The 23651-nt window shown below is 37.2% G+C and overlaps 1 protein-coding gene across 2 annotated transcripts in view; it reads right to left on the bottom strand.

The window, feature by feature from the left end:
* Positions 1–4758: 4758 nt before the first annotated feature.
* Positions 4759–23651, bottom strand: part of LOC149167399 (ATP-dependent Clp protease ATP-binding subunit CLPT1, chloroplastic-like) — a 251782-nt gene continuing 232889 nt past the window's right edge. The window contains exons 5-6 of one of the 2 annotated variants that reach the window (XM_089432972.1): positions 5491–5614; positions 4759–5326 (exon numbers count right to left, since the gene is read on the bottom strand). In XM_089432972.1, the coding sequence (XP_089289098.1) occupies positions 5323–5326; positions 5491–5614 (128 nt within the window). In that variant the 3' untranslated portion in view covers positions 4759–5322. Of the gene's footprint in view, positions 5327–5486; positions 5615–23651 lie in introns of both variants that reach the window. The other variant, XM_089432971.1, reaches the window with a different exon arrangement.

Below are 23651 nucleotides of genomic sequence, written 5' to 3'. Positions count from 1 at the left end.
TCAGAATGTGTAGATCATTAACTTAACCAACATCCAATTAGACCATGCTAACAAAACCATTTTGAAAAAAGGTTTAAACTTCACCATAACTCCTAATAAAATCCATGTGAATGAGATCATCAACAATATTGAAGTTCCTATTAAAGACCTGGATATAATTAAAAGTGAAGAAATTAAACATGACATTGCTAAAATTCTCAAAATTTCTGAAGAGAAAAGAGCTTTACATCAAAATTAAAATTCAATATACTAAATAATTTAAAACATTAATAGTTCTCTATGACAACCCTAATAACTAACCAAACCCTAATTTTCATAAAAAAATCAAATTAATTCTAAATTAAATCAACTATTAAACAAGTAAATAAATATAAAATAGATAATTCTTCCTAATATCAAATGAATATGGCCGACTAAATCTTTTCTTATTTGTTCCTTTCCAGAATCTATATACATACATAATTTTTAGCTCTACAATACATCATTAATCTTCTCTTACACTATTAGTGTATCCCCTGAAGATGGACTCACTTGGAAGTCTGAAACGTCAGGTTAATTAAACTCCATTAATAGGTTATTCCTCTCTTATCTAAAAATCTTCTCCCCACCTATATGGATTCATTATTTAAAAAAGGTCTCATTGTCCTACAACATTTTTATTAAGGGTTCTTGTATTCAACAGTTGGTTTGAGACAGCAAAAAAGGTGTGTATGACTTTATTGCAACAATTGAGACAATACAAGGCTGGGTACTGGATTGATTGGTGGCATCTAGGTTTGTGCTTGTGGGCACAAGTCAATAGTGAGAGCAGTGACAATGTTATAGGATTGTGAACTCAGAGCAAAGACAATACAAATTGTTGTGATTATGAATTGGATTCACTATTATTATAATTATCAACAAATATATTTATATGAAAAGAAATATTGATCACAGTTGTGAAGCCATGGTTTCAGCGGCAAAAGTTTAGGTATAGCATTAGCATTAACAGTTAAGGTTTGATGTGCGTATTGAGTAGATGCGGAATTGATTAACAGTTCTTATATTATAGTATTGATATTCAGCGCAGGTGGACCCAGTCTGAAAATTGTGAAACATGATTTGTCAATTAATTAGGGTGGCAGGGTGGTGCAAGGCAGGAGAGTGGAGTCTCCTTCACGTTGGAGCTTGAGAACACTTCAGGGTAGCAAGGTGGTGTTAGGGCAGGTTGTAGCCTGCACAGGGCGTCGGAACATTCGTCCAATAGTAGTTGGTAAATAGGGTGTTGGAACATCCGTCAAGTTGGAGCTTGAAATCTAGGGCATTGGATCGTCCTTCCAGTTGCAATTGGCAAACAGGGCATAGGAGTGTCCTACAGGTTGGAGCTCGTAAATCAAGAGGTTGGAGCCTCCTTCAGTTGGAGTTGAAAACTTACTGCAAATATTTTTGAAAGCAAATGTTAAGAAGCGTTCGGTGGTTTTGTCCCAGAGGGGTTTCCACCTAAAAATGTGTCTACTATCTCTATTGTTATACATTGTTGAATGATGTTGATAAATGTTTATGTTTATCTGATGCTAATAAAAATTAATGCTTTGTGAAATAAAAAAAAATATTAATTGCTAAGAAATACTTATTTACCACCCTCTCAATATTTCCAACACCATATTCATTTAATTAACATATTTTTTATAATTATTTTATATATCAAATTAATAACTAAAATTTTTATAAGCTTTATAAAATAAAATTTAACTTTAGTAAATTTCAACGACATAATTCAATAATTCCATTCTTTTTTTGGGTAATATCAATATCATTTTGCCACGTTTTACCAAATTAAAAACCAAACCAACAGCAAAAGTTAGTCTTTTCTCCAAGATGTCTAGTCTTGCCACGTTTTACCAAATTAAAAACCAGACCAACAACAAATTAGTCTTTTCTCGAAGATGTCTAGTCTATATACTAACCAGATACATGTAAAAAGGTTCTGGATGTCTAGTCTATTTACTAACCAAATACATGTAAAAAAGTTTTGGATGTCTAGTCTATTTACTAACCAAATACATGTAAAAAGGTTTATTGACCAAGATTTCAATATGCAAGATATTATACCACATTGTTGGTAAATTCCAAGTGAAGTAGAAAAATCATAAGCCACAATGCTTGTAAATTCCAAGTGAAATAGAAAAATCATAAGTTAATTGAAACCAACTAAAAGACATGGAAATATTGGTAGTGCTAGAATGATTAGATTGATTAGAAGTGCAAGATTTAATTTGTTGCAAAATTCTTCCTCAATGCAAGCTAGTTTTCATGGCACCCAACAAAGTAACAATAAAATTCAATTCTATTCCATATTTAACTATCATATTATTTACAATTTCTTTTTATATCAAATTAATCAATTAAAAATTTTATAAATTAAAATTTAACAAAATAATCAACAAAAACAGTTCATCACATGAATCTATTCATAAATAAATAATTAAAAATAGTAACAAATTTAAAAATATATATATTATTATTTTAAAAAGTATAATCTCCGCCCCCACCGACCAAAAAAAATCCTAACAATAATCTAAATAACTTCCTTTCACAAATTAAAAATAGTAACAAATTTTATATATATTATTATTTTAAAAAGTATAATCTCCGCCCCCACCGACCAAAAAAAATCCTAACAATAATCTAAATAACTTCCTTTCACATATACAAAGGTATATGGACACCTTTGCCAGAGTAGTTTTCCGGATAGTGAAGAAAAGACGAGCTATTCTCAGTGGAGAAAAAAATTCCCTCCAATAACTTGATATGGAATGGGAAAAAAATTCCATGCAATAACTTGATACGAAATGGAAGTATATACAGTGGTTATATGTAAATTGTTATCCTAAATAGTGCATAACTGGGCTTGTATGGGTCTTTTTTTATTCAATATGAATAATAAATAAGCAAAAAAAATTATGCCATGGAAACCTAGAAAGAGATATTCAAAAGCAACATTATATCTTGAAAAAATATATATATGCAATAAAAACCTAGAAATCTAGAGAAAAAGAGATATATTTGGTATTTCCTTTGGCGTCGACGTTTTAGAAGGAAAAAAAAAATGTGAATGGAATTTAACTGAATTTGAAGAAAAAATCGAAAACGGTTTACCCGGCGTATTCCTTCGACGGGAATATTGGAATAGCGCTTGCAACACTGCATGTATATTATGCATTTCCATTTTTTCCAACTCTTGCAAGCGACACGAAATTGAAGCAGATACTTCCACACTCCCTGATAGCCATACAAAGAAGCAAGAGAAATCTCCCCCCAAGTCACCTAGGACACTTGTGCTCTCTTCGGCTTGGTTTGATAAACTCAAAAATGCAGGGAGCCGCTGTTGGCAGCTTCGTAGGTAATAGCTTATACAGGGAAATGCACCGTGGTAAAGTGCTTGTTCGACATCATATCGAGATCACTGTAAAGGTTGTTGGCATAAAGAATCATTTCAGTTAAATGCATTAATGGTAGAGCGGGAACCTTCAAATTGTCAAGATTAGGACTGCTCAAAAGGATTGGCAGGTTTGGCAATTAATCTCAAAAGAGCTTCCCTGGGATTTTGAAGGGCCTCAGTGATTGGGACTTGGCTTCAAAATCAATATCGACGCATCACAGAGATTTAGAGCAAATGGGCCAAATCTCTTTCTACTCAAGAGAACTGGCAAAAAATATTCATACACTGGGGAAATCTGAGGACCAAGGGCTCATGCAGGTGGATTTCATGTAGAGAGGTCAATCATACCCGCAGGTTTTAAGCAATAAACAAAAAAATTTCACAACAATTTGCAAACTCATACATGACACAGTTTTGAGAAATCATCGGGTGTGCAAGGACACGTTTGGAAGGACTGCAAATGGTCTTACAAAAAACCCTCTTTTGATTATAGAACCATAGATGTTTAATATCCCACCCAATTTTCTCTGACAGACTAAACAGAAGATGGGTAGTTCAGGATCGTTGGGCCAGATGGGTAGAGAGATTTCAAGGCGTCTAGAAAGCACATGTTTAATTAAAATCCTGAACTTTTAGATGGTTGACTCTATAATAGTCTAGCAGTCAAAAGATAGGCTCTGGCATACGAGCTACATAGATTGAAGATGTAATTTGCCAGAAGACGGAACGAGCAAACACCTACTGTGGGACTGCAAGGTAACCCGAATCTCTAGGATTGGGTTGTGGCAGGATATCATTCTTTCACTGCATCTCATTGCGTCTCTTTGGAGATAAGGGCTATCTTTGGAGATAAATAGATGACTAGACAGTCATCAAGAACCATATGGAATGCTATAAGATTGACAAGCATCTACATCTTAATTCTGTATAAATCTGATTTGACGGTGCAGTTTGCATCCATTGAAGTTAAAGCAAGGCATATATACCTGTTCTCATTGCCTATGAAGGAAACGGGAATGGGCATGCCCCTAATTTGGTTGGAAATGTGTGATTGTATGATGTATTTTCTTTTATGCAACAACAACGAAATATAAGATGCATTTGTTTCCTCCGCCCCCTCCCCAAACAAAAAACCGTATATTGTATAATGGACATTGAATTCCACTACCGCACAGATGACAGTGGTCATAAAGATTTACTAGTTTTTTAATCAGGAATTGTGATTTTGGTTGATTTATTTTTACTTTTAACTTTTCCAGACTTTGAGATTGTTGCAGTCCAGGGTTTCCAACCTGTGCAAAAATGGTGGAAATTTTCTCTGCTCTTGCAAAACTTCATGACTAACAAAAATATGTTTCTTTTAAAACATCAGGAGTAATCAAATATGTTTCTTCTAAATGAAAAACAGAGATCCATGGAAAATATTTGATATGAGTGTGTCTCTGGATTGTCATAGTTGTGCCAAGATGGTTATGCCTGAGAAATTCCACTAACAATAGTGCCTTTTACTGTGTTCATACAACAAATCATTTAGTATTTTCCCACTTATTCGAATGAAATCATTGCAGATTCCATAGCAAACACATCTGATGAATTTTGTGAACTATTAATCTGGCCGCCCTGTAATCTGGATTGTATCCAGAAATATGAAAACTCTGTTGCATTTCATCACAATCATAAAAAGAGGCATAGCCACCCCACGTAAACATGTTGCATGTAGAATGAATTTTACAGTCTGTTTGCTTAGGGTTCGCAACCATATATTGAAAGGTCATTAACTTCAGGGAGTGGAGACACAGACGCGAAATGTCCATGCATAGTTCGTCCTGGAACTTGTGGCATGAAATGGATATAGCAAGGTAGAAAATACTTTTATTTTGAACTCAAGGCAACTTCTTCCTTTATCTGTAGTAAATTCATCACATGTGCACAAGTATTAGTATTTTCAAAAAGTTAGAAGTTGTTCAAATTTATTATAAATACAAGATCACAGCAGTTTAAGCCTGGACACTCCTGACATAGTAGAAAATGTCTTTCCAAGTGAAAAGGATAACTTAGTACTGACAGACTCTGCAAGTTCTTCAGCATTCTTATCATCAAATCCGAGATTAGCCAATATTTGCTGACCAGCATAGCCCTTTTGTGCCCAGATTCCAAGTAGCATGTGAGTTGTTGTTACATCGCCACTTTCCCCTGTACCATACAAGTGGACATTTCTCACAATCAACATGTTTCAAGCACAACAATAATAATCAAATATTTGCCGCATAAAAAAGTCCATCCCATATAAAAAATGACTTCAAAACTAAGGCATCATTTTTAACTTCCAAAGAACATGCAGAGTGAAGAGCTGCAAGTGATAAGAACTTCCTTAGAATCAGAACAAGATGATTTGTTCTGGCTCAAAGAAACTCGAAGCATTTCCACTTTACATCAAATAAAAGGTAGTTCCAGCGTAACAGGTCAAGCTACAAGCTGGAATTTCTAATGAAGATGGATCACAATGCACTAAAAGAGGGCAGACTGCAGAAGCTACTCGAGAAAAGCTCCAAACAGATTGTCAGGGGAGCTATGTTGACAGGTGGTAGGAGTGTGAAACCATGAACATTCAAAAAAGACTAACCCTTCTTATACTCCACATGAAAGTGATTTAGACTGCTAGTATGGTGATTGTGAAAATTAGTCCTTTCTCAGAGAAGTGAAATAGAAAACATTAACACGAGCTTCAGCTTCCCATATGAATGATTGGGTGATTGAAAGGTATAGATCTTCTATGAATCTATAAATATATAATATTAGTAAGCATGCAAGTCGTATCTTCAAGAATTTGTATCCAGAATGGGTATGAAAGTTTACCATAGCCATGCAGGTAATTCTTCAGATATAGATTTTTAAGACGAGTTTTTCCCACCACAAAAGACATTTTTTCATTTACTTTTGACATTCACCTCATGACGTTATGAAAGTTTACTATCGATGTTTCATTTCCATAGAATAATCTAGTAAACCCTTCACGTAAGGCAACCTTGCATGTACCCTGTGATTTATACCAGTGTCGCAAACATCATGATTTTAAAGTGAAATATCAGCAACTTACGAATTTTTCGCTTGGCCAATATTTTTGGCCAAAAAAATCATAATTTTCCGAAGAAAATGGCGAAAAAATTGAGTTGACATAAAAAAATTGACAGCTGCAGACAAGGGGCAATTCAGGTTATTTTGTTTACTTTTTAGTATCACACATGTGAAGGAGAGAAGAAATTTTAGGAAGGAGTTGAGTTTCTCAAGTAACAAATTTCTATTGCAGATCATCACTTTGACCAGTGTTGACCTCGTAGGTGTGGGCCACAAGGTTTGACTAGTTGACCGAATATTCTAGGCAATGGACCGAGTTTTTTGGGAAGCTTTAGGAGGCTGAAATTCGGCGTGTTTCTGGGTAGTTTGACCATAGGTTGACTAAGGCTAATTTGGGCAGTTTGACCAAGTTTGACCTATGTTAGTTCGTTGGTCTTGTCTGGCCAAGTTCGATTGGGAAAATCATATTGTACTTTTGTTGAATTGAACAATTTCTCCTAACAAAAGATTGTTGGGTTTTTCCCTAGTTAGGGTTTTCCCAAGGTAAACTTTTGGTGTCTTATGTGCATTGTTATTCTACTGTGATCTCTACTACCCTATTGCACTTATGGTTGAATTTTCTGCAGTGTAATTGCTTAATGATAATCTGGAACGTGCTAAAGTAATAACAATATCATTAGAAGTAATCATCAGTTCTAGAAAATTTGTGCTTGTCTAAATTAGCACTAGAAAATCAACATCGTATCAAAGCAAGGTTAAGAGAATAACCACCAAAACAAGTGAGATGCACCTCATTTGAAGAGCAAGTTAAAGACAGAGGCCAAGAAGAACTTTGTATGGCTCGTTGTATGAAGAGCAAGGATCAGGGTTAAAATTATCTTTGTTTTGACCTATCACTGAGACACAAACTCGACCTAATGTGAGGTCTATTCTAGGATGAATTTAGGGCCACAATAGCCCTATGGAGGTCACATCCTGAGGCATCAAGCTTTTGTTATATTTGAGGCACGAGTGAGGCATGTTCTATGGCCCTTCCATGACAGAATTCGGAGACATTCATTCTTTATTCTAGAGGGTTGATTTGTGGCAAGATTTAGGACCATTTGAAGCATGAGTCTTGGACCTATAATGACTAGAGTTTCGGATATATATTGACCAAAGAGTTAAGCCTTGACTGAGGTAGATTTCAGCCCCCATCTAAACCTAATTCAGCCCTCTCTCTAAGGTAAAAATTCAGCCCTATATTAGGGAAAAATTGGAGCATATTTGGCTTACTTTGAGAACCCTTCTGTTTGTGAAAATTCTATTGCAGCTACTGGTTATTATTCTCTTATCCTTTTAGAATATTTGTCTTCTATAAATTACTTATGGAAAATACTAAATAAAAAAACACAACTACAATTTCACCTAATCACAGGAGCTAAGAAAATAACATGCACACAAATCAGGAGCTAAGAAAATAACATGCACACAAAAATTGGACACCAATATTTTTGAACAAAATAGTCCCTAGAAAAAACCTAAAGGGAAAACCAGTTTTGTAGATGAGAGTTTATTTATTTCTTCAACAAATCCATAATTGAAACATAAACTGTTTGTTGTAAAATAGCAAACCTCCGGAAAACTAATTTCTTCACTTTTGCAAGCTTATTCAACCCCCTAGAAGCAACTCGGTCACTCTGAGGCCTCTCTCTGTGACCCTGAATCGATCCAACTGGTGCATTTCTGGCAAATAACTTGGCCTCTCTAGAAACTTGCACTCATTGGGAAAATAACTCGGTCTCCATTGGAATTTTGACCCTCACTAGCAAACTTGGTTTCTCCTGTGCAAATCGCTCACTAGCAAATTCACACTTGCTCTGGCAATTCGGCCTCACTAAATCAATTCAAACTAGATGGAGAAACTCAGCCTCTGTAGATAAATCAACCTCCCTTTGTCACTGAGAATCTAGCAATCACTGTGAAGAACACCTCTTTGGCAAAACGATCTCAAACATTGTTGACCCTATTGTTGGTGTCTCCCACACTATCATTGTGCCCTTGTTATCACTGCAAATCTACTTATTTGAATGATCTCCAAAGGCCCCATCGAATTCTTCTTATAATCTCTCATTGAAAAATCAACGACCACGATCTAACTCCAATCGATGGCTAAGATCATATTGACTTCTAAAAATCACTTTTCTAGAAGTCTCTAGAGCAAAATCGATTTGTCTCAATTAATCCTGATTAATTAACCCATTTCCCTAAGTTAGACTTGGGAAAATAATTAAAACTGATTAATTAAATCTAATTAAGACATTTCACTTAGAAACTTTTTCTGGCTATTGGAGATAGTTAATCCACTTGCGTTCCTGGCCTCATAGACACCATTTGAATCAAGAACACTTGTCTGAGTACAAAAACTAACACTCCCTCTTAGCGAGGAAGGTGTTCTCCATGACTCCCAACCTATCCTTGAAGAAAACAAAGCTTGCTTTACCTAAGGCCTTTGTCAAAATATCTGCAACATATCGATTTGTGGAAACATACTATAGTCGAACTGATGCACAATGTACACAATCCCTGATGAAGTGCTATTTGATGTCGATGTGCTTCGACCTATAATGAAACATTGGATTTTCAGAGAGCTTGATGCAACTCTAATTATCGCAGTAGATATTGGCCAACTCTAGCCTTTCACCAAATAGTGCCTCTAGCACCTTCCGAAGAAATATAACCTCACATGTAGCCATCCTCGTTACCATGTATTCTGCTTCTGCAAAACTCATTGCCACAAACTTCTGCTTCGTATTGTATTAAGAGACAATCCCTGATCTAATGTTGAAGCAACAACCTGAAGTGCTTCTCCAGTCCATTGCACTACCTGCCTAGTCTGCATCTATACCCCATCAACCTGACACCATCACCTCAAGTAAATCATAACTTATACTCGATTGTACCTCATAGATATCGCAAAAAATGCTTTGTTGTTGTCCAATGCAGTCTCTTTGGTTCAACCATAAACTGAATAAGAGTGTTGACCAACTGAACAAAAAAAAAAAAAAAAAGTGTTGACTGCAAAGAAAATGTTTGGCCTATTGTTCACTGCTTCGTACTCTAACACAACGATCTTCCTCCAATTAGTAATCATAGGAGTAGACATGGGTCTAATGTCCAGCATCCTGAATTTCTTCAGAATCTCCATAGCATATCTTCCTTGACCAAGAAAGATCTCCCCATCTATCTGTCATACCTCCAGACCTAGAAAATAACGCATCAACCCCAAATCCTTCATCTCGAATTCTACTACCAAGCCCCTCTTGCAATCCCTAAGTTTCACAAAACGGGGAAACAGGTATGACTTTTCGAAATGGGCGCGGGTACAAAACGTAACCTCCCCAAATTTTGGAAACGGGGAAACGCAATATATATATATATATATATATTAGGACATTTAAGAAATATGTGCAATCATAAAGCATATATGATACATTCTAATTTATTACATTATGATTAAATTTTTAATTGTCAATGCATAAACTATAAGTCCTAAATTTACATCACATTTACTCATGAATGATCACATAATGAAAATAGCCATATTAAAAATCAGCCACGAGAAATTTCTCATTTCTTGTCTCATGCTTGATTGGGAGTCTCCTCCTACATAGTCGAACGACCTTAGTGCTCTTGATTAAATACAAGTTCCATACCCTAGTACCCTACGTGCTCTTGATTATTGGGAGTCTCCCTTGCATAGAGGGCTTGGTTCTCTTGATTAAATACAAGTTCGATACCCTAGTACATGACAAAATCCAATAGAAACATTGTAATCCCCCCAATCTTGCAATCCTAAAAAACAGATAAGTCTGCTGGATTTTGAGTGAGATCTAAAATTCTACTTTCTCCATATGAAATCCGATGAGGGCGAAACCCTCTCAAACATCCTGAGTCATTTCATGGTAATGTTAAAAATTTAAGTAAAAGGAAGAAAATGAAAAATAAAGGAGAATGTCACTTTTACTTTAAGAATTTAGCATTACCATGAACTGCATATTAACACTAGGGCCATAGGCTTGAACATTAGGTTGCCCCACTCAGAAAATCCTCTTTTTTATAACTTGAGAGGCATCTAAAAGCATCCAGAAGATATTTTAGTCGCCCAATAAAAATTTAGAAGTGAAAACATAAAAACAAATACAAGAAAAAGTCAAGTTAGAAGAGGAAACTCCACCATACGGCCTGGAAACGTGTTTCCAGCCGTACTGGCCACGTTTCCTCCTCGAGAAACAGGCCAGTACGGCCGGAAACGTGTTTCCAGGTCGTAAGGTACGAGTTTCCTCATTTCTGTTTCGTTTTCGGCCCGAAACGGACCCTTCTCCAACGTTTCCTGCAACTTAGTGCAATCCTCTATGAGCCTTGGTGACCCTGTCAAAAATAGATCATCCACATATAACACGAGAATGAGAGGCGCACCTCCTACCATCAAATAGTAGAGGTTCAAGTTTGCCTCACTCTTCACGAAACTCATTTGTTGCAAGTAATTGTCAATTTGACCATACCATGCTTTAGGAGCTTGCTTGAGTCCGTATAGAGCTCTCTTCAATCTACACACACAAGTGTGTCTTCCATGCATCTCAAATCCCTTTGGTCATTCGATGTACACCTCCTCTTCGATTACTTCGTTTATGTTGGACACCTAATCCTCAATGGGTTAGTGTGGAAGCCGAATAGACAAAAGGAAGTCCAAGAGACCTTGGGATGTGAAACCCAACGGTCAAACCATGTATTATAAATGTATATGATTTGTTAATAAAATTGTACTCTCATGTTTTATCTTTTCTATTTGTCTTTGCCATGTGTGTGTTTAACATGGTATCAAAGCAAGCGTATTCCTGCCCTGCATAATTACTTTGAGTCATTTGTTTTATGGCCTTTATGTGCAGGTCATTTCTGCCATCACTTATGCATTTCATGAATATTTACTCAACTAAATTCTAGCTACAACCTCTGTCATTTCTCCAGCCCTATTTTTAGCATTCCTGCCCTTGTAACTCCCTTCTCTGCCATAATCATTGTCTGCACCCTTTGCGCTCCCTGGGTTGTGCATAATTGTCCTTTCTGCGCTCTCTGGGCTCTCTGCCATAATCATTGTCTGCGCCATCTTCCCTCCTAACAATTGGCACGGCTTTTCTGTATGGGCGTAACGTTTTCTTTACCCACTTCCGTCTCTCGGTTTTCCAGAAGAGGAGCAGGTTGGGGTTTGGGAGTAGCAAAATCCATTGATAATTGACGAGGAGGAATCTGCACCTTCTCCAGTCAAGCGAGTTTCGATTTGGCTTTGGGATTGAATACCTAACTTTGTAAACAAGTATATCGCTCACGAGAATGCACTCTCGTGTGTTGAAACATTTTTGTCTGCATTTACATTTTTGCTCAAGTTACTTCGATTACAGTGGAAGGGATTCCTTGTATTTTTGATGGTGCGTTTGCCGGAGGGAGCAGCGTTTGGAGGCATCATTCTTTTCCGCCATTACCATACCTGTTATCTTTAACGTTGTCCAATTACATTAATCTAGTCTGGTATTCATGCAAAGGGGATTTGTGTTTAGGATTTAGGCTTATTCATTTGTCTATGTCTGTCTAGGAGTCGCCCATTCGACTCTAAAAATGAGGTTGTCGTAGCCATAGCCATTGAGCTTATTAATAGCCCTTTATGCATCCTCCCTGTTGGCGAAATTGACAAAGCCAAAACCCCTGCTCATCCCGGTCCTCTGGTCCATGGCAACATAGACACGCGTAATGTGACCAAAACGGCTTGAAAAGCTCCTGCAAGTCGGCCTCTTTGGCTTGGTTGTTTCCCTGTCTTGGAAGTTAGAAACTACAATTTGTTGTATACTTAGTCTATTCCTCGGCCCCTGTCGAGACAGTGGTGCGTTGAATGCTTGTATTGTGCGTTTGTTGATCCCAAATGACGTTTGAATCATTTCATACATGTTGCAGTTCGTTGGTCGAGAGTCGATGTTAAAACACCGTGCACTGCTATCCATCTTTGCATTGAAATTTTTACGAGGGCTACATTGGATTGAGCCATGAAGTGATGAACACTACATTAAATCTATGGAGGTCGAAACCACTGCCACAGTGAACCGTTATGCGTTGAGGTTGAGACCCTTCATCTCGACTATATGTGGTCCACTACCTGACGCTGTAATGTTTTGTATTGAATTTCATATGCAGTGGTACAATGGTGTGTTTGACTACGTTGAATAGTTTTGGAAGTCGTGGTGTTGCGTGGTCGTGTTGACTGATATATGCTTGAACTATGCATTGGAGAACGATTTTGAACTCTGCAATGAAAAGAATGTCAAAGTCACGATGAACAGTACTCAGTGGTGAGGTTGAGCCTGCTGATACTAGAATTAATCAATGTTACCAGACTCGGAATCGGCAATAAATCGGCGAGGCAAAAGAGCGAAGAGTTTTAATCGGATCGGGAAAAAATCGGCAAAAAATCGTTGAATTCATTAAATAAAAATATACACATATATTGAATTAAAAAAACCATTTTTCGTTAATATTGGGTAAAGGTATGTCCAAACAATGCATAATATCAATAGATGTCCAAAATATCATGAATAAATAAGTATCTCATATGTGTTATGAGTCCACACATGATCCAAAGCACTGAGTCTTGAGTCCTTAGAAGCATATGCTTCTAAAAGTTTACAAAAAAGTTAAAAACTGCATACTAATCAGAAAAAAATCAGCAACTAAGAGTCTAAGACTCTTAAGAGTGAGAACTAGAAGCGATTCCTTCCACTCCTTCGCTTGCTTGACTCTCAAAGTTCTCCAAGTTGATTCACGGCCTTCAATCATAGTTAATGATTAAATACTTAATCATACTTAATGAATAAATTCTTATTATATAAAGAGAAATATTTATTTTGAAATAAGGTTTTAAGTATTTTAGTTGTCTTATTTTATAATTGTTATATGTGACTAAGTCTGTTTTTAAAGGAATTTGACATATATCTTTCCAAAATAAAATAAAAATACTTGGTAATTAAAAATAGTAATATTAGTTTTAATAAAAGATAAAAATGAATGTATATATTTTATTTTTTTTAATGGAAAGTATCATAAAATATGAATTCAGTATGGGCGTTCCATTGTTGATATTGCAATCAAGTCTAAAAATATATATATATATATATATAAAATAACATAATTTTATATTAATTTTAAAATAATATAAAATTATTAAATATAAAAATAAACTTTACATTTTTACATTCAACTTTAAGAAAATGTATAATTTTATATATTTTTTAAAAATATTTTAACATATATAAATTATTTGAATATGCAAATTAATGAATTATATATATAATTTAAAATTTAAACCCATTTCTTAATTTAAAATTTAAACCTATATTAAAATTAAACGAAACTCAGAAAAAACTTGAAAAAACTATTATAGAATTTGGATAAAACTTTCCTTTCAAATAAAATTTATACCCCGACTTTACTAATTCGAACCTAAATCATAATTAATGCGAACATAAGTTTCATAATATTCTATTCTATTGTAATGGAATCGAATAAATTTCATATCGTAAAAAAAAATCCTGCCATCATTGATCTATTCAGGCGAGACGACGATTAGTAAATATCGTCGATCAAATCCAATGGATCCTAACTATGGAATTATTTGTCTCTGAACTCGAGAAAGGCGAGGCGATGTGGTCGCGGATGGTTGGGTAGAAGAGCCATTATTTATGTTCAGATTTTCAAGCAAAAGAATTGTTATATTGGAATTATGACAGCGGAGACTATATGCCAAGCTGCCTCGTGGATTGCGACAATTCAATTTTATAAATTCGGGATAATGTTAGTAAAACAGAGTTTATTGGTAAAAAGGTGTGGAGGATGGCTCCGTTCATGCATTCCGCCGTACCATCGCTCCGATTATTTTAAGTTATCATCGCTGCGATTAGTTTAAGTTATCATCGTTTATTAATACGAAGTGGTCCTGGTTTGGAATTTATTTATTTAAAACTTTACATCTGAGATCACGCAGAGCACTATTTCAGCAGTCAAATTCATGAACGTCAGATTCCCTTTTTACCTATTTTCTTAATCGACTCGTTAAAATAGAAAAGCGAAAAGAAACAATTATATGCTGCTGGCGGCCACAAATAATAAAGTAAAAGACAACCCAGAATCGGTCAACGCGAGTTGACTCGTAAAGTTTTCGGTCGGATCGTTTAGCCGCCGAGCCGAGTTTAACGCGCGATTTTGCCGATTACACGCCGATTCCTGTTTCACTGGATAAAATGACAGTACTGGAAAGCCTCTGATTGCGCTTGAGTTGTCTTTAAAGCCAATCACAGAGTTGTTTGGATTCGCTTTCAGTGTATCTTTTACAATTCTCATTAGATTGCTAACAGTAACTTGTCCATCAATGACTAAATCTCCCTAAGAAAACTAGTGTCTGGAATGCTCATTGTTAGACTGAGCAATGTCAAAAAGTTCTACATTAGTGAGGTTGCGCTTGATATCATCTCGAAAAATCCTCATGTAATACTCCAAGTCAAAATCATCAAAAACAAGTCCCATTTGTTTGTTAATCTCCAAAGCTTCCTTTCCTTTCTCGAGTAATGGCACCTGAACGACAGGTTCCGGCACGACATTTGTCTTAAAAGATAATAGCTTTGAGGGGTAAATACATTCTGTCATTTTATCATGGACCATTGCCACGAAGTCATCTAGCTGGCTTTGTTGCAGTGCAGTGGCATTTATTTTTAGACATAACAAATACTGCGAGTGACTTCGGTCAATGTACAAGCCTTCCATATTGATACAGCGCATTGTTTTAAGAAACGGCCGTTTCGAAACCGAAACGGCCGGGTTGATCCGAGCCAATACCTTTTTCTATGACCCGGCCTTTGGAACGGTTCGACTGGCCGAGTCAGCGATGACTCGGCCGAGTCATTGAATGACTCGGTCGAGTCATGGCTGACTCGGCCAACTCAGCCGTTTCCGTTATGACTCGGCCGAGTCACAAAAAAACGCCCAGCATCATGTCAAACTGCGATTTAATAAAATTTTAATGGATTTTTAAATTGTTTTTTGGTTGGTTTGGACTCCAAGCAGTTATAAATTTTCATGGTAATGTTAAATTCTTAAAGTAAAAGTGACATTCTCCTTAATCTTCATTTTCATCCTTTTACTTAAATTTTTAACATTACCATGAAATGACTCAGGATGTTTGAGAGTGGTTTCCGCCTCATTGGATTTCATATGGAGAAAGTAGAATTTTAGATTTCATTCAAAATCCAGCAGACTTATCAGTTTTTCAGGGTTTCAGGATTGGAGGATTGCAATGTTTCCATTGAATTTTGTCCTGTATTAGGATATGGATTCTGGAACTCGTATTTAATCAAGAGCACCAATCCCTCTATGTACCTTGATGTTAGTGACATTGGTTGTCGAACTCCTCTGGGATTTGCTCCCAAACCAAGAGCTTCTCAAAATGTCGCTCCCGCTCCCGTTTTCGCTCTCGCTCCCCACTTTCGCTCCTGCTCCCAAGTAACACTGAGCCAGATGATGTTGGCAACTCTAGCAGTAGCCAGTAGTACTGGTCACAGAGTTTTGTTGTAGAGGCCATTTATAGCCTCCTTGGTTATGTGTTTTTGTTTTGATCTCTATATCATCATCGTGTATGTATTGGACAATGTACTGGGTGCCATTTTGATATAATGGATATATTCATGAGCCTACTTTGATCATATGTTGTCTTCTATCTATATTCTAATGCTGTGTGTTTGGAAACATGAATGAAAATCTTTAAAATTATGTGTTTTTATAAAAAATAAATATTTAATGTATTTTTTACAAGGACCGAGTCATTGAAATCGAGCCGGCCGAGTCGATACCGAGTCGGAGTCGGAGTCGGAGTCAACCCTCGGCCGAGTCGGAGTCGGAGTCGGAGTTTTAAAACATTGATACAGCGTTTGCTGACCATGCAGTAGTAAATGAAAGGCGAGGGCCTACTTCAACTAATATAGTTGACACAGTCCTCCATTACTATGACCGCTTTGAGGGATTCTACTCGAGCTTGTCTATTGAAGGAATGAGCATGGCCTGAGGCAACATATCTATCGAGGACGTAATCATACGAATCGATTTTCTAATAAAAAAGATTGCACGGGCTCCTGCTTTTCTCGAAGCAATTATTGAAGATTTGTATGAAGTCTGCGGGAGAGGAAGATCCCATGGAAGCTGTCAAATCACTTCATGAATCCATACAGCTTTTCATAGTCGGTGATTGTGTCTATCTTCGACCCCAACAGATGTCAAGGCCAAAGGCAGAAATTTATGCGTTGTTTTGATAACTGTTGTTTTGATATATATATATATATATATGTTGTTTTCATAACTGTTGTTTTGACATATATATGTTGTTCAGCTTTGGCACACCACATCAAGCAATTTGCAATTTATGAGAGTATGTACAACTCTTTCTCTGGCGATCTATAATCCCACAATTGCAGTTGTTCCACATGCTATCATCAGTGGTTACAAGAATGTATTAGCAGTCGCTATTGAACTTGACTATTCTTTTCTAATGGCCGAGAAAGTGGAGGAGTATTTGAAGGATCCAAGCAAGTTTGCAGTTACTGCTGCCCCAGTGTGGCATTGTATTTAAAACTCATTATAGTTTTTTGTCTACATATATATGCATTGATTCCTTGATTCCACTGCTGCATAAGAGTTTGGTGGGCTGTATAAAGGCAATGATTGTTTTGACAAATAAAAGTAATCTTTTGTGGAGAAAAGTTTAGTTGGTTGTATTGTCAGAACATAGTCCTGGTCATGAGTAAACTCTTATTTTTATGGAATGGATTGTAATTGGTGGTTGTTGGTTGCACACTGATCATCTGTTGCACATTTATAAAGGATATTGCTGTGTACTGTGAGTGGGTATTACTTTTCTGCATTGAGTAGTAGTGATCAATTTTTAAGATGTAATTCTGACAATGAAGAAAAAATGGCCAGAATCAATGAAGTATTAGAGTTCCTCAAAACTCTGATATTGTCTACTAATCATGATACATTAAAAGTCAGCAAAGTTTCTCTCACAGACATTCAGGTCTGTCTACAAAATGCACAAGAGAAAATTGATTTTTTGCAGCTCGAATCTCAGCTACAACAAGAAGAATTAAAACAGAGGAGTCATCATTCTGAACCTGTTTCTGTTCAGAAGATTGAAACAGACTCCCATAAAGCAACAGTTGTACATGCAGATGCAGAAGTTCAGTTTGCACTTCCCAAGCCCATCATCAAACCTTGGGAAGAGCTTGTCCATAACAAGCATAGAACTGGTCTTGGATATGACAAGGACTTGTCCTTTCATATTCCAGACTACTCCAAACCAATCCAATTTCAAAGTGCTGGATTCATTCATGACAGTTCACCTGCTCCTCATGACAATTCACCTGCTCCTCATGACAGTTCACCTCCAGCTGTTCCAGATTTTGCCCCTCTTCCACAGTGGCCACAACAGATTGTGAAATGCCAACATTGTGATCGAGTTGGCCATCTGAAAGATCACTGTTTTGATCTTCATCCATGTAAGTACTGTCATAAAACCAGTCATTCTTCAAACAGATGCTTCAGAAACAAACCTCCTGCAAGAACAAAGATTCATCTTGGATGGATCGCTTCTTGCAATGAGCATCAACAGCCAAGAATATATTTCAGTCACATGTCAGAACTTGTTCAAGAGTATTGAATAGTCTTTCAGTTGAGTTTTCTCCATCATCTCACCTTGCATCTGACAGGGGGGGAAACTATGTTGCACGAAACTTCTAGGGATCCGATGTTTCGGGACATACCCATACCCGAAACTCTGAAACTCAACTGAAACTCGACCATTCTGTAATCATCTATGAGAGTTAATATAGACTTTCTTTTCCTTCTAAATTGTCATCTATGGGTCTTATTCTATTTTTTCTTGCAAGATAATGTGTTATTGATTTATTTATAAATTTATTTTTATATATATAAACATATATGGCATTTCAAACAACGTTTTAGCTGACGTTTCCATTTTTCGGAGGTGACGTTTCTAAGAGTACCCATTTCGGAAACTCCGAAACGTTTCAACGTTTCATGCAACTTAGGGGGGAAATGATGGTCATCTACAAGCTTCAAAGCCACATAAAAGCAAACCTGAGCCACAACCTACCACACCAATTTCAGAGTTGTAGCTAGAAACAAAGATGCCCCTGAGCATGCCTTCAGTTAGTAAACTAGGACACTTCCTCTAGCAGAAGACTTCAGCCTCTTGCCAGTTTCGGAAGAATTCCAGGAACAAAATTGAGAACACTTCCTCTAGCAAAAGACTTCATCTACTCGCCAGTTTTGGAAGAGTTACAGGAATTGCATTAAGCATTCCAGAGTTGTTGGTCATCCTTAAACCATCACAGGTTGAGACTTCCCTTTTCAAGTTGAAGTTCTCCCTTTTATGCGGGGTGAAACCTCCCTTTCATGGTTGAAGGTTTCCCTCTTCAAAACAATAGGAGCACTTCCTCTAGTAGAAGACTTCAGCGTCTTGCCAGTTTTGGAAGAGTTCCGGGAATTGCACTAAGCCTTCCAGTGTTGGTGGTCATCATTAAACCACCACCCTTTATACCAACATTTCAGAGAGCACATTCAACCTAGCGCTGCCATGCATTTTTGCACATTTTGTATTACAGCTCTCTTCCTGGACTCATACATAACCCTTCGGATTAAGGGGGGGAATGTTGGACACCTAATCCTCAATGGGTTAGTGTAGAAGCCGAATAGACAAAAGGAAGTCCAAGAGACCTTAGGATGTGAAACCCAATGGTCAAACCATGTACTATACATGTATATGATTTGTTAATAAAATTGTACTCTCATGTTTTATCTTTCCTATTTGTCTTTGCCATGTGTGTGTTTAACAGTTTAGAAAAGTCATCTCGACACCCATCTAATGAATATACCATCCCATCTATGTTGCTAGAGAGATCACGGCCCCAATGGAAATGTATCTGGCCACTAGAGCGGAAGTCTCCTCATAGTCTATGCCCTCCTATTGAACAAAACCCTTGGCCACAAACCTAGCCTTCTACTTCTCCACACTGCCATCTGAAGCGTGTTTGATCTTGTCGATCCTGTTATTGCTCAATCTAGCAGGGGTCCTAGGATGGGTTCGAAAGGGGCAACTACTAGACCAAGTAGCAACAATGGGACAAAGACCCAAGTGTGACTTCAGTCAATGTCCCCTGCTCTTTACAAACTTTCACCGATGGGAGGAGTCCCGGTATAAGGGAAATCACTATGAGTGATATATCAATGATGGAGAGATAGTGATTACAAGAGCCCACTGATAGGAGAGACTCAAATGACAAGGCTTACTTTCTCAAGAAGCAAGGTGTAGGCCTCTCCAAGAAAGGCTTTAAAGGAAGCCTAGGCCGAGGGATTAGGGATATGACTTGAGAAGGGATATCCTAGACCTAAGATTTCTAAGATAAGAGGGTTTCTAAGGTGGTCTTTGTGAAATAAAGAATGATAAAGGGTATGGGACCACAAAGATGTTGAAGGAAATGTAACTAGGTTCGGTCTTCATAAATGTACTTTTGATATTTGTACTTATTCAATAAAAGAAATATTATTTTTATAATATATGTCAATGAGTTTCTTGCTCATTGAAATAGGTCTAACACATGTTAAGTGCTATAAGTGAGTCAAATTGTCAAAAGGAAAGGTTGAAGACCTTAAGGGTATGTTACATTATGTATTTTTATGTATAAAAGTCAAAGAAGACACCTCCAAGCAAAGTCAAGTCTCCTCCTAGCAAAGACACCATCAAAAGAAGTAATGGCACCATTAAAAGCACATATCGCAGCAAAGAAAGTCAAGTCGGCCTCAAAGCAGCAAGTCGGCCTAAAGGAGGGACAGTCCTCTATGTATAGAGGTTGTCCACTCCTCTAAAGACAGCGAAGATCATCTCTGAAATCAGCGAGCAAGTGCAATCAAATAAAAGGTGTAAAAGTCGAGTTTAAGGGAGCCTCTAGAGCAGCGAAGGAGGGAATATAACCGAGTATAAAGCACTGCTTTAGGGTGAAATCAGCCACATGTGCGAGGAATAGAAGGGTTGACTGTGGTCACTACAGTAGCAACATTAAAGTTGCTCAGCTATCATCGTTTGGGCTTCAAACTAGGCCTACTAGGCCTCTTATACAAGCGAAGAAGGAAGGACCTCAAGCGAAGGAAAAAGGAACCATAAAACATCAACAAGAACTCTCATGCGTGCGAATATTAGTGTTGTAGTGCTATCACACTAAGCCTACCACCATACATCAAGAAGGAACTCAGATGATCAAGAAAAGGAATGAGTATCCTTAGGTGAAGGATATCACTAAGTAAAAGTATCTCTTCTAGAAGATCTACTAACTGTGGAAGGAAGAACGAAGTGTCGAGAACGAAGTGTTGGAAGAAGGTGAACAAAGTGTCGGGAAGACATAATGCAGAGAAAAGGAAGGACTTGACTTGTGCTTGGAGGATCTTCAGTCAAGGGTCTAGGGTTTGGCATTGATTAAGAAAGAAACTTCAATAAGAGAAAACTTACCTAAGGGTTCTCATCTCAAGAGGAGAGGTTTTGGCCCTGGCAGAGAGCCAACATCTTATGTTCTTGTTTTATGTTTTGATAGCAATTTGATGAAGCACACATACATGCATTAATAAGCAAAGAAGAATATTAAGCTAACAAAGACAAATTGGAAAAAAACTTCACAAATTGTTATCTTGTCACAAAGAATCACTCTACACCTAATTGCCTTAGATTCTTCAACATGGTATCGGAGCTAAGGTGACACATCAAGGAAAAGGGCAACTCAAGAACACTCATCAAGGAAAGGAATCTACAAGGTTGAAGCATCAAGACAAATCTACTCAAGGAAAAGAAGGCCTACCATCTATCACTCATCAAGGAAGATTACAAAGCAAGAGGAAGAGCCTTACTTAAAGGCAGCTACAAAGAAGAGCAGATCGAGAAGGGACCTACACCACAAGCCAAGCCATCAATCAAGTATACTTGAAGCAAGTCCACTTGGAGAAGGAAACTTGAAGAACATCAAGATCCTAGAAAGGCAAGCCATCAAGTCTTCAAGGAGAAAGCAAATCCACTACATCTCAAAATCTATCAAGTAAGTATATGTCCCCTTCTAAATATACATCAATGTCTTTTTGCAAGGAAAGCAACAAATTGGTAGGTACCAATAACTTTCTTGCATGGAAGAAGAGGACTGATTTACTTCTCAAGGAGAATGAACTCCTAGAACATGTCAAAGGGAATATCACTATCCCTGCTAAGGAACAAACTCAAGCCTTAGCCAAGTATAATAAGGATGAGACAAGAGCTCAAAGGATTCTAATAGAATCAATCAAAGACTCTCTCATTCCTTATGTCTCCAAATTTGAAACATCAAAAGAAATTTATGATAAGCTAGTAGAGCTATTCTCGGTATCCACAGCCGGAGAAGTGATATCTCTAAGAAATGAGTTGTACAAGATGAAGATATCAAAGGAAGGAATAGCTCCCTACTTCATGAAGATCTCTGAGATGAGGGATCAACTTCAAGAGCTTGGGGAAGTCATGTCTGACAGAGAAATGACAATTGTAGTACTCAATGCTCTACCTAAGGATTGGGGCAACTTCACATCAAGCATATATGCCAAGAAGGAAGCAACCACACTCAATGAAATGTGGTCTCTATGCAAGACAGAGGAAACTAGACTTAAAGCAAAGGAAGATGTGGGATCAAAGGAGCAAGCATTTGCTACCATGGCCAAGAGAAAGGGAAAATTTGGCAAATTTGGTCCACGAAGAACAAACAACAAAGACATGTCCAAAATCCAATGCTATGGATGCCAAGAATATGGACACTACAAAAGGAATTGTCCTAAGCTTAAGAAGGACAACAAAAGAAAGAGGGAAGAAGCTCACATGACTCAAGAGGTGAAAGAAGAAGAAAGAAGTAAAAGAAGGAAGATCCTCTGGATCTCTACTATGACTAAGTCAAACTCTTTACTTCAAGTCTTCTTTCAAGGTTTTGAGTAGGATAGGAGCATGTAGGAATAACATAAAAATTGCATGGCTAGAAACATCTTCTAGAATCTAGAAGCATGAAGTACATAGAGTTCTAGATACTCATGAAGAAGTAGCATTTATAATGAGAACAAAATGCATGGTTAGAAATATCTTCTAGAATATGAGAGCAAGGCAAGGGCCTTTAAGGTCCTATGATGGAATCTTCAAAAGAAGGTTCATGAACCAACCCAAATGTCTCATTGGGAATCCCATTCATGGGGTTCAAGAAAAAGATGATATGCAGGCAAGCTAAGACGAAGCAAGAAGGGCCACACCAAGGACAACCTAATGAAGCTAAGACGATCAAAGGAGAATCAAGATGAGGTATGTATGCATCAAAGTTTAGTCATGTTATCATGTATATTATTGAGTCATGGGAATAGTTCTATAACATGATCAAGTAAGAAAGAATCTCTTTCACCAATGACAAGCTCGAAGGCATGTACTACAATGCAATAAAGGTCAACAAAAGGATATGCTCACATAAGGAGTATAAGATTGTTGAACTAAGAAGCAAGAAGAAATGTTAACTAGTCCAGGAAGCAAGCAATGAAGAAGTGCTCTCAAGGAGCATAAGATGGTTGACAAATTTATCAAAAGAGAAGCAAATGAAGAAAGATATCGAGCATGTAGAGAACACCATGATCACCAATAATCACTATCTGACAAGATACTTTGAAGATATATCCTGAAAGAAGGCAGGACAACTGTAACAAAGGACGGAAGGACCCTTGACACCTATGAAGGCCTAGGAGATATGAAAGATGCAAATAATTGATTCTACTCCACAAAGATGTTGTGATGAAGAAGCCATCCAGCAAAAGAAAAAACAATGTTGAAGTAATATCAGGATGAAGTCATGTGGGCTACTAGGTCAAAGCATGTAAACAAGCAAGTACAACAAAGCATCCATGAGAAGAGTATTCTGAAGCATGGACAGATGACAAAGGAGTAGCTAGATGACAAGAAAGCCACTTTCCACGAAGG

The sequence above is a fragment of the Pinus tabuliformis genome, chromosome 5_1 (assembly GCF_031772625.1).
Source record: "Pinus tabuliformis cultivar Carrire ecotype Pingquan chromosome 5_1, CPIR1, whole genome shotgun sequence".
In the NCBI taxonomy this organism is placed as follows: Eukaryota; Viridiplantae; Streptophyta; class Pinopsida; order Pinales; family Pinaceae; genus Pinus; species Pinus tabuliformis.
This window is presented reverse-complemented; position numbering and strand designations above follow the sequence as displayed.